Source organism: Ochotona princeps, chromosome 3, assembly GCF_030435755.1.
Source record: "Ochotona princeps isolate mOchPri1 chromosome 3, mOchPri1.hap1, whole genome shotgun sequence".
In the NCBI taxonomy this organism is placed as follows: domain Eukaryota; kingdom Metazoa; phylum Chordata; class Mammalia; order Lagomorpha; family Ochotonidae; genus Ochotona; species Ochotona princeps.
This window is the reverse complement of record NC_080834.1, coordinates 100410358-100421416: the sequence shown is the minus strand read 5'-3', so window position 1 is coordinate 100421416 and position 11059 is coordinate 100410358. Positions and strand designations below refer to the sequence as shown.

The following is an 11059-nucleotide window of genomic DNA, read 5'->3' as shown; positions in this document are numbered from 1 at the left end:
CAGAGGGACACGTGGTTCTCTGAGGGCACGGGGCTGCTACGTCTGACAGGGCTGGAGTGTGGAGTTGGGGATAGCGCTGGGCACAGGCCCGGTGGCAACGCTGAGGCCTGGCTTCTGCCTGCTGCCTGGCAGCCCCACGCCCCATGGGTCTGCCTTTCCGGGCCCGCCCGCCGCCTGGCTGATCTGGGCTGTGAGGCCTTCTCTCGGGTGCCTTCCGAAATAGCAGCCACTGTGTTTCCTAAGCTTCTCCAAGAAAGGTAATGCTTTCTGGCAGTGAGTGGCATATACAAAACACTATTTTAAGATTTTGCTTTCTAGGTTAAAATTGTAACTGAATTAGAGCTTGACAGCAGTGACTTAAAGTCATACTTGAATCCGAGCCGAACTGCATCTTACGTGTAAAACACGCACTTTGTAACTGGAGCGTTTGCTGAGGGCATGCAGAGGTCGCCAGCACCGTCACCGTCTCCCAGGAGCGCCTGCTGCCCCACAGTGCCGGAACTGCTTCCAGGAACTGCAGCGAGAGCTCTCTTTCTTGGAAGGATCTGCAGGAGAGGTTTTAATCTTCTGATGATCTCAGTGTCACCCCAAATCTGCACCTTTGCACTGCGGAGGAGTGAGGGCCCTGATGCCAGCCTTTGTGGCTTAGTGGCCCCTGGCAGGGCCCTGCTGGGCAGGCTAAGCATTGGACTTCCAGAACATGAGTGGTAGCCATGCCCATCCTGCCAGGGGCTTGAGAATCAAATGGCGGCACCTAACAACCGTCTGGTCTTGGCCATTCTTGGCCTCTTTGTTCCTCCTGGTCTTGTTTCTTTCCAGGAGCTCCTTGTTCCTGCCAAGCACAGCCGGTGTTTCCTGCAGGAGACAGCGCACTCTCCTTCCAGCCCTGACTGCCTGCAGCGGGACAGCCGGGAGGCACCGCCTTTGGCCTATACTGTGTGACTTTCGAAGGCGTTATGCTGACAGCCCTGTGACATGAGGCTGGGAAGCTGGCTGTTCACAGACTCACTTTGCTGGGGACCGACCAGGGCGCGCCTGTGCTTTGTGGCAAGTGGGGAGGTGGGATTTAGAAGTCACAGAAACACTTCCCAGGCCATAACATCCCTCCCCGCCTGAGCCTCCTCTGAGGGCAGCCTTGGGGAAAGCGAGCTGGACCTTGTGGTGCATGTCTCTGGCTGGGGCTTGCTTGGGACCACACCTTCCTGCCTGCCTAGTAGTCTGTTTTCCTTTCCATGGTGACCTCTGTGCTGGTGCTGGTCACTGCTCTGTGGCCTGGGAGCTCCCTGGGCTGCGCCAGCTCCTCCCCCAGCCTCTAGGAGAGGGGTTTCCCAGGAATGCACCCCTGCCTGTCGCAGTCCTCTGTCTACACCTTGCTTGCCAGATCTGGGGTGCTCCCTGACTCCATACTGCTGATGCCCCTTGCTCACACAGCCCGAGTGTCACTTCCTGTCTGAGGTATGGCACCCATTGGGGAAGTCCGACACCTGGGAGCCACACTAGGTGCCCCTCTCTCACCCCTGCTGTCTGTGGCGCATGCCTGTGTCACCGTGCAGCCTCATGGCGCCTGGCCCCGTCCCTGCACCTCTGAGACGGCTGCCAGAGTGCAAAGCACAGTCACCCAGTGGCAGTGGAAAACCCATAAAGCCCTGGGTACAACCAAGGGCCTCCACAGTCCCATCTCAGCTTCTTCTGGCCGAACTCCATCCCCCTCAGGCCTGAGCTGCCCCAGCAGGAGGGTCCCCTGCTCCTCTGCACCCATGGTTTCCAATGCACATCCTTTTAGCCAGCACATCCTGAGGTGCCCCGCATTAACTGTTAGCCCATTGGAAGTGCTGTGGTAGCTGCTAGGATGGCTAACCCAGAGCCTGGCACAGCGTCCACAGACATAGCTTGCCCTGACCCTCCAGAGCTGGCATGTCACCCTCCAGTGGCCTCATGAAGTGCATATGGCTCTGTCTTAGTGATGTTTGGGACTCTCCTCTTCAGGGCAGCTGGGCTGTCACTTGGCTAGCAGGTAAACCAAGACAGCCACTGTTTGGGGAGCTGAGTCTGTTCTGACTGACCCGGGCTGTGCTGCGGGCCTTGGCTGTGCAGACTGGAGGTTTGCCAAGTGCAGCCCTGCCATGGTGCCCTGGGGAACTTGGGCAGCTGCCCTAGTGTATTTAGTCATTGATCTGCAGTGCATGCCCTGGGCATCTGTCAAGCAGCAGAAAACCTTGGGGAGGGGCAGCCAGGGGAGCACAAGCCTACCACTCTGCAGCCTGCATGACTGTCCCTCGGTCTGTGTATCCAGACCCGGATGCCTGCCAAGGGGGAGGCAGTGGCCAGATTTTGTGGCGGCTTTATAAAGCAAAAGCCGCCTTAAAAGGGAGGCTTTTACAACTTAGGGAAAGGTCAACTGGGGACTAACCCCAATCCTGCCGATCCACGCTGGAAACTGGATCGCTGCTCCTGAATTCAGCACGCTAAAGGTGGCTCCCAGGCTGCGTAGGCACGTGTTCTCCACAAGCACTGTCTCCTGGGTAACACCCTCCCCGGGTGCCCGGTACATCCTGGCACCAACACGTGCACACCAGCGCTGCCTGCCGGCTTGGGGCCACAGCTTCTGGTGCCAGGGCTGATGTCAAAGATGGCATGGGGGTGGGGTGGGGGAAGACTCTGGGCCCAGCAATAAAACATTCTCCAACTCGGACCCTTGCAGGGGTCCCCAGGTGACCGTGCCTTCTCCACCTCCTCTCCATCCCCGCCCCGCGGCAGCATCCCGGTCAAGGCCGGACAGCCCCCGCGGCCACCCGCTCCCGGGAGACCCACCCCGAACCGGGGGCGGTGCTGCGGCGGCGCGGGGCGGCAGCGGGGGCGGGGCCGCGGGCGGGCGCGCGGGGCGCAGAGCGGCGCGGCGCGGCGCGGCGCGGTGCGGCGGCGCCGGGGCCGGCATGGCGTGGCCCTGCATCAGCCGCCTATGCTGCCTGGCGCGCCGCTGGAACCAGCTCGACCGCTCCGACGTGGCGGTGCCACTCACCCTGCACAGCTACTCGGACCTCGAGAGCGACGAGCCCAGCCTGGTCAGCGGCAGCGCTGCCGCTCGCAGGGGCCCGACTCCGGCAGGCGCCCGGGACTCCGGCCGGGACGTGCCGCTCACTCAGTACCAACGGGACTTCGGCGTGTGGACGGCGCCCGCGGGGCCCAAAGATGCGGCGCAGGGTCGCGGGTCCGGGCCAGGCGGCCGCAGAGGCAAGTCCTCGGCGCCCAGTGCCCGAGAGGTCTACGTGCTGCCCATCGGCGACGGGGACTCGGCTGCCGCGGCCACCACGTCCTACAGGTACAGGGCTGGGGCTAGGAAGGTTGGGGATCCTGGTGCCCTGAACCCAGTACGACCTCGACAACTGCAGGCAGCCTCCGAGGTCATTGCCTTGGGTACCCCGGGTAGGGCAGGCTTCGCCCTGGTCACTCTCTGTCCACATGCAGGGCGAGGGAGCACCTCCGCCGACCGGGGGGCTCCCTCACCGGCTCTCCTCCTGCTCGCGGGCCTTCCTCACACTGTGCTGGGTGGGGACCCGCTTCCCCTTGACCGTGGTTACCGGGGGACCTCGCGGCAGGAGCGCACCGCCCGACCAGCTCCGGGGCTCGCTCTGGGCAGAGCCGCTGCGGAACCGCGGTGGTGAGGGGAGAACGAGCGCGGGGTCCCACAGGGTGGATGCTAGGGACTTGTGGATTTGGCTGTCACCAGGACGGAGCAGCCCGCAGCTCCTTCAAGCCTGAGGGCTTTCTCCTTTCTCAAGTCAGGCACTCTGGAGGCAGAAAATATGGAAACCACAAAGTGTGCCCCAAGCCTTCCCAGCTCATTTCCTTCCAATTCTTAGCTTGGGTGCACGTGCGAGGCGACCTTGTGCGCAGTGAGGGTCTCACTGCGCTACGGGGTGTGTCTGCCGCCTGTGGCTGCGTGTCCCTTTCACAAGCATGTTGCACTGCCCATGTAGTTTTTCCGTCTACACATCTGGAACCTCTGGATATCTGCCTCTTACTCTATCTGTAGTTGCTTCACATCCAGGGAATTCTGCTGCAGCTGTCCTTGAAGGTGGGGGCTCCGGGCAGAGGGGCCCGGTTCTGTGCGTTTGGGGGACTGGTGAGTTACCTATCGCCAGCTACTGGGTGCTGCACTGGGAGGCCGTTCCTGGGCTGTTAGCCTCGCACAGGTGCACAGCAGTGGGCATTGCCTTAAAGGCAGTCACATGGATGTGCCCATAGCCCAGGGCTTCACTTTGGACAGGTGAGGAAGTCTGGACACTTTACTCTTTGATTATGTATTTCAGAGAGAGACTCAGAGCCCCTCCATCTACTGGTTCACTCCCTAAATGCTTGCAACATCCAGGGCTGCGCCGGCTGAAGCCAAGAACCTGGAACTTTATCCGTCTCCCACATGGATGCAGGGGCCCAAGGACCTGGACCACCTTTTGTTGCTTTCCCAAGGCACATTGGCAGGAAGCTGGACTGAAGTAGGGCAGCCAGGACTCAAACTGGCACCTGCATGGGATGCCAGTTTTGGAGATGGTGGCTTTACCCCGCTGCTCCATGACTGGCTCATGGCCTTTTTTCAAACTTGTACAGGTGTCAGCTGGGTTTTTTTTTTTTTTTTTTGCTTGTTTGTTAATTGTTAAGAAAGAAGTAACTTCTGTGATGAGCAGTCTTGCAGCTAAAGTTTTACTCTTAGCAAAATTCCTTTGGGAGAAATTCCCACCTGTGGGATAAAAGGGCCAGAAAGTATGACCTTTCCTCCTGTATCAAGGCCTAATTCCACACGCAGAACCCATCCAGTCTACATGTGTAGCTGGATGACACATGGGTCCCCCTCGTGACTGAAACACTGCAGTGTTCTCTTGCCTAGCCATACATCTTTTTGCCCCTGAAGATTTATTTCCTGTTATTAGAAAGGCAGGCTTACAAAGAAGGAGAGAGAGATCTTCCATTCCCCAAATGACCACAGTGGTTGGAGCTGAGCCGATCCAAAGCCAGAGCCAGGAGCTTTTTCAGGATCTCCTACATTAGAGCAAGATCCTAAGGCTTTGGGCCATCCCCTGCTGCTTTCCCAGGCCATAAGCAGGGCAGCCATAGGCCAGACTCAAACTGGTGCCTATATGGGATGCTGTCACTTGGACATGGAGGATTAACCCTTTGAGCCATCATGTTGGCCCTCTAGTCATGCACTTATTTTTTTTAATGCTTTAAAAAATATTTTGGTGTTATTTTTAATTTTTTATATACTTTTCTGATTTTTTTATTATTTGGCCATGCACTTCTCCCATCCAAGTACTAACCAGGCCCGACCCTGCTTAGCTTCCAAGATCAGACGAGATCGGGCGTGTTCAGGGTGGTAAGGCCGTAGACCAGCCATGCACTTCTAAGGAGGTAGCAGGGGGAGGGTTTTGCAGGCTGGGCCTTTCATTCTCTGATGTGAGCTTAAAGCTAAGGCAGGAAAGCTCAATTGGGAGTGGCAGGCACAGGGCTGGCACAGAGCCCAGCACCCAGGCCCCAGCTGGCATCGTGATGGCTCTGACTTCCCCATGACCTGACCCAGTGGAGGGTCAGAGGTCCAGGTGTGGGGCCCCTTTGATAACAGCCTGGGGCAGGGGGTGGGGGGGAGGCTGCCGGAGCCCTTCCACTTGTCCTGACAGGTGCTCCAGTTTCTTTTCAGGGTTTCTCATTTGCTATTTTATAGATCATTGCAGTTCAAAATATATTAAATTAATGCAGTGACACATTATCATTGTAGAACAAATGCAATTATAGTTGCACTGTTAGATCTGTTGGTGTTTATCATGTATACATACATATCAATCACTGGTAGAAAGCTGAGAAAGCTATACTTGCCCCTACTTCTAACAGTTGCCTCTAGTTTCCGGTAGCTCAGATTGGGTCTTTTACTCATCCACGTAGGCAAGGCCATCTAATTCACAAGTTTTCCCTTTTGATGACTTCCATAACTTTCAGAGGAATTTACCAATCATGAGCTTGATAAATCTGTAGCCACTCTTGTTCATTATGTTTTAACAGTCATAAATGATCAGGTTTGTCAGAACATGTCTCAGTGAAGACAAAGCCATCTTTTATATTCTTTGCATTCTATGTATTGAATGCATGTGTATATTTGTACACATCAATGTGAGTTTTTTAATTAAAAAATGTACAAAGACTGGAAAAACCACAAAAAAAAAAAAAAGAAACATGAGCTGCCCTGGAGGGTAGAGCTCCTCCCCACCTACCTGGGCTATCCCTGGCCAAGGACCATCCCTGGCCAAGGACCAGCGCTCCGTCGCATCTCTTGTCCATGCCCGCATGCCTGGGTGTTCTGTGAGGCCTGCTCTGACCTGCTCCGGGGTAGGCAAGGCATGTGACTACCTTCTGTGCTTTGGTGGCTGCCTGGCCTGAGCTCAGCACTTAGTTCCCAGGCTCCGAGATCACCGTCTGCACTCCAAGATTGAGCAGCAGAGGACGGAGAGGAACCCCAGTCTGTCTGCCCTCTGAGACTAACCCTGGAGCCTCCAGGGGATAGGCCCTGGGGTGCAGCGGCCAGCAGGGTGAAGTGCTGGAAGGCAGGACTAGGACCCAGGAAGCATGTCTTACTGGGTCAGGCAGCTGGTGTGGGATGGCTCTGAAGCCATGCTGAGAGCCCAGCCCCCCATCCTTGGTCCAGGACTAACTGCACGCTCCGCAGTGGGAGGGGGCTGCTGCAGGCCTCTGCTTGGGGCACTAAGGACAGGTCAAGCTGGGCCCGAGCCATTCGCTCCCTTCCCCTCCCCTTGCTTCAGGTGATCATAGGTCCTAGGATGCCCCATCCCAGTCCCCCCTGCAGCCCCGGGGGCCTGGGTCTCTCTGGCCACTGCCAGCACAGGCTGCCAGATGCCAGGCTCCACTCAGGCATGGGAGGCAGGGCGCGCACGGGGGTATGGTCAGGGCAGGACCTGCCTCCCCAGGAGAAACAGGGTAGCAGATGGTGCGGCAGCTGGGCTTCAGGACCTTGCAGCTTCAAAAGCAAAAGCCACCTGCTGGGGCTTGGCACAGCCCTGCTCCGGGCTGCCTCCACACCCTCCTCATGCACTGTCCTTCCTACCTGCTCCCCCAACACTGCGGGCGCTGAGCCACTGCAGCCACGTCAGGGCAGGCAGCTTTGTTGACCTCAGGGCCTGAAGCCCTCCCAGTGCACCTGGGGACACTTTCCTATGGAGCAGGGCCTCACCCAGGTGCTCCTGTGGACATGGTGCCCTGCCCTCCTCCTCCTCAGCTCACTGTGTAGCAGGGGAGTCCCTGGGATTGGAGCAAGGGAAGAGTGCAGTGTTTTCATCGTGAGAAATCTACTCCTGCCTTGGGGGGAGCTGGCAGGGTCACCCTTTGTCTCACTAGTCCAGTCCCCAAGACCTGCTGAATCAGGCCAGCTTGTCACTTTGTGGGTGGTCACTACTGTGCATTCTCTCTTTTGCATGAGTTAATATCTCCTCCCCTCCCCGTGGGGAAAAAAAATTCTACCTGGAACACTGTCAAATTCTTCCCACTCACAACCAGGTATGGCACATCTTCCCTGTGCTGGCCACTGTCCGGGTTGTTCAGAAGTGGCCTCTGGGCTTCAGGGGCATGGCAGCTGCTAGATCGTTTTGGGGTGCCTAAGAAGAGTGCCTTGGGCTGACTTGTCTCCAATGGTGGCAGCTGCCAAGTGCTAGTACTTTTGGGTGACATGAGGCCCAGCCGTTGACTGGGCCCACTCCTGGTGCTTCAGGGCCCCAGGCAGCCCTGAGGGGCAAGACACGCGCGCCCCATGAGGAATGGTGAGGGGCTGGCTGCCCTGGGCTGAGCCGTGACTGACCTCTGTTGCAGGCAGGAGTTCCAGGCGTGGACTGCAGTGAAGCCGACAAGACCCGCCAAGGCAAAGCCCACCAAGGTCGTCACAACCCACACATCATCGTCGTTGGCGTCGGGGTGGGATAGCGGCCCCGGGGCCAGCTTCCAGGTGAGTATATCAGGGCAAGGTAGCTGCTACAGGGTGTCAAATAGCTTCATGGCCAGTCACTTCTCACACAGAAAAGCCACCCTTCACCCATGGGCAGGCACCTCTGCTGGGATGGCTTCTGCAGGAGGCAGCGCCTCTGTCTCCCGAATCCCAATCTCTCAGGAGGGCAAGCGGAAGGCCGTGTGCTCTGTGCAGCCTCCCTGTCTGCCAGTGCGCTGCTGCTGTTCGTTCTGGGCCGTACCCTAGGTCAGAGGTGGCTTTGCCCCTGGGTCTGGGGCAGGAAAGGGCGCCCTAACATGCCACTGCATTTTTCAGGTCCCTGAGGTGAGGAAGAAGTTCACCCCCAACCCCTCAGCCATCTTCCAGGCATCAACTCCCCGGATCCTCAATGTGTGACTGCTGGGTGCCCTGCCGCTGCCACCCACCGAGGGACCAGGCTGGGGCACACGCAAGCCCTCTGTCCACCACCGTGCTGCAGCCATCCTGCTGTGCTTCACTCTGAGGCCCAAGGGCCAGGTCAGCTGTGATCTGTGAGGACCAGGGACGTGCCTGGCCCCCAGTGAGGCCTGTGCTGGGGGCTCTCCAAGCATGTGTGATGGCTGCAGTTCTGGAATCCACAGGAACCCAAATGGGGTACCCGCTGAGTGACTGCTCAACACCACACGTGTAAGCCTGAAGAAGGCCTCTTATCACCTGCATGTGATGCATAGTAATGCTGGGTGACTGAAAATTTCTCCAGGGCTCATGTGGAAGGTGTTCCTTTAGTGGCTGAGATGACCCTCACGTGCTAGCAAGTGAACCAGTGCCATGTGACAGGTGCCCCCCCTGCCAGATGACTGAACTCTGCCACTTCGGGGAAGAACTGGGAAGGATGGGGCAGCTCATCCTGTCTGGAATGGTGTCCCTGGTTGGTGTGCAGAGATGCTAACCAGGACGGCTGTCTCTAACAAGCCTGGGGGTGTCTGGTAAGGATCCCGATCTGGCCTCTCCTGGTGGGCGTCCAAGCTGCCTTCACCTGGTCTTCAGAGTCCAGAGCCCTGGCCTGGTGGCAAGGGGCAGTGCCCACAGCCTCCCCTAAGGTGCTAGTTCCGGCAGCACAGCCGGCTCTGCTCCAGGAACTGCTCTGATCTTAAAGGGACAGCAGACCCACATGCTGGCACACAGGGCTGTCACAGACCCCACTGGTATGCACACTGGATGTTCTTCAGAGACTGCCTGCAGAGCTCCGTGGGAGAGGAGCAGATTTTTACTAAAATGCAAAAATGCACTGTTTGTTCATTTCTGTTAAATGATAAATGCAGACATCTTCTGGTACTTTTGCTTTTATCCCATCTCTTGGCCATTTGGACCTGGATGTAGCATGGCTGTGGCCATGACCCTCGCAGACCCCTCAGCCTTGAGCATGGCTCTCCCACAGAGGCCAGCAGCTCCCAGCAGAACCCAGCAGAAGGGTGTCACTGCACTCTTCTGCTCTGAGCTAGGGGGCAGAATCAGGTTGGGTTGGGGATCTAGTCTCAGGTTCAAAGCCCACCCCAGCTTCTCCATTCCTTGAGCTGTGGGCTCTCCTGTGAGGTGACGCTCACACCTGCTGCCTTGCAAGAGCGCCCGCGGTAGTGGGTGCATTTCAGATGGTCTTGGCCGGGAACTCTTCTTGCCTCTCCCCCTCCCTGCGGAGTGTGCTGGGTTTCCATCTGCAGCCACCCACGGCTCCAGCCTGCGGCCTGGTGCTTGCAGCCCCTCACCAGGCAGCCGGCAGCACTCTCCCCTCCCCTAGGGCCCGATTCCCTGGGGAAACAGGCTCTGTGGTCCCACTGCTGGCGCTATAGCAACTGTGGAAGCACCCTGCACCATCAGGTGGACCCAACCTTGCTTTCTGCAAGCCATCCTCCCCGCTGCCTCCCCTAGCAGGCTTCATTAGTTAGGGGAGCTGGCTTCTAAAGAGAGTCCTCCTTCTAACTCCACATCTGGGAGACTGCTGAATCCCACACTGAGTGAGGGACGAGGGTCAGGTATATGGTCACACAGACACACAAAAGTAGTGATGACCGAGACAAGGACTGGGGTAATTTAAAATTATTTTTATACTTTACCTGCTGACGTTTCTATTAAATAAGCATTTTTGTATTAATGCTGTAAAGGGAAAGTTTTTAAAAATAAAATGCAGTTCTGTTAGCTAACTTTAGCCAATAAAAACATACACCATTATTTCATAACCAAAGTCACTGCTGCAGGAGTGCCCTCAACCAGCCTTGGAGTATACACCACAGGGCTGCCAGGGTCCTTCCACAGGCCAAGGGGGTCATGGTCAGAGACCAGCGTCCCACCTGCACGCTTGGCAGCACACCATGCCAGGCCTTCCCCAGGCCCTGCAGTCCACCTCTGGCCAGTGGGAGAACTTCGCTGCTCCGTGGGCTCAAGAGGACTGGAGCTGCCTGCGGAAACCGCTCACACAGGGTCTTCATTCAGCAACCCAGAAGCCTCCTGGCAGCCCTGTCCAGGCCCCATGCTGCCACTTCAGAGTGCCTGGCATGGGCACCAGGGTCTGGTTCCTTTCCTCCTCATGCCCTCTATGCACTGTGGGGGCGCAGCTGCCTCAGGAATTCTCGTCTTTTGCAAGCCAAGGTTTTCTGAGCGTCCCTGGACGCCTGGCCCTGTGCTGCGGTGACTTCAGCCACAGGCTAGCAGATGGCCTCAGCAGACGGGCCATAGTGCAGGAGCACGTGGCACTGCCAGTTTTCCCTGCCAGATACACCAGCCTGGTTCTCTGCTGGGGCGACAGGAACTGCCCCCTTCGCCTTGGCTTTGAGGTAGCCGGGCTTGAATGCAGTTTTCTTTCCCCCACCCTGTCAGGAATAATTACGTCCACAGCTAACATGTAGCTTCCAGTCTCTTTTTTTTTAGGCATTTATGTAACTAATCCTTTATCCGGCATGGCTGTAATCCATTCTGGAAAGAATTAATGGCAAGAACTGAGAGCCTCTACCTGCAACCTGCCCCTGTGCTGAGCAGCCAAATAGAAGAGCAAAGTGTGGCCTTACAGCGATTCCAGGGCATACAGACCCA

At 57.3% G+C, this 11059-nt stretch overlaps 1 protein-coding gene across 1 annotated transcript; it reads left to right on the top strand.

Annotated features, from left to right (window-relative positions):
• Window positions 1-2924: 2924 nt before the first annotated feature.
• Window positions 2925-8869, top strand: MAP6D1 (MAP6 domain containing 1). Its single transcript, XM_004577767.2, has 3 exons — window positions 2925-3319; window positions 7864-7996; window positions 8312-8869. The coding sequence occupies exons 1-3, from the start codon at window positions 2934-2936 to the stop codon at window positions 8390-8392; spliced, it is 600 nt and encodes a 199-aa protein (XP_004577824.2). The 5' UTR covers window positions 2925-2933; the 3' UTR covers window positions 8393-8869.
• The last annotated feature ends 2190 nt before the right edge of the window (window positions 8870-11059 follow it).

Bases quoted from the DNA above. Each gene is read 5' to 3' on its own strand.
- MAP6D1 (XM_004577767.2), top strand. From the start codon at position 2,934: ATGGCGTGGCCCTGCATCAGCCGCCTATGCTGCCTGGCGCGCCGCTGG. The intron at 3,320-7,863 runs GTACAGGGCTGG...CCTCTGTTGCAG, and splicing joins GCGGCCACCACGTCCTACAG to GCAGGAGTTCCAGGCGTGGA. The intron at 7,997-8,311 runs GTGAGTATATCA...TGCATTTTTCAG, and splicing joins GCCCCGGGGCCAGCTTCCAG to GTCCCTGAGGTGAGGAAGAA.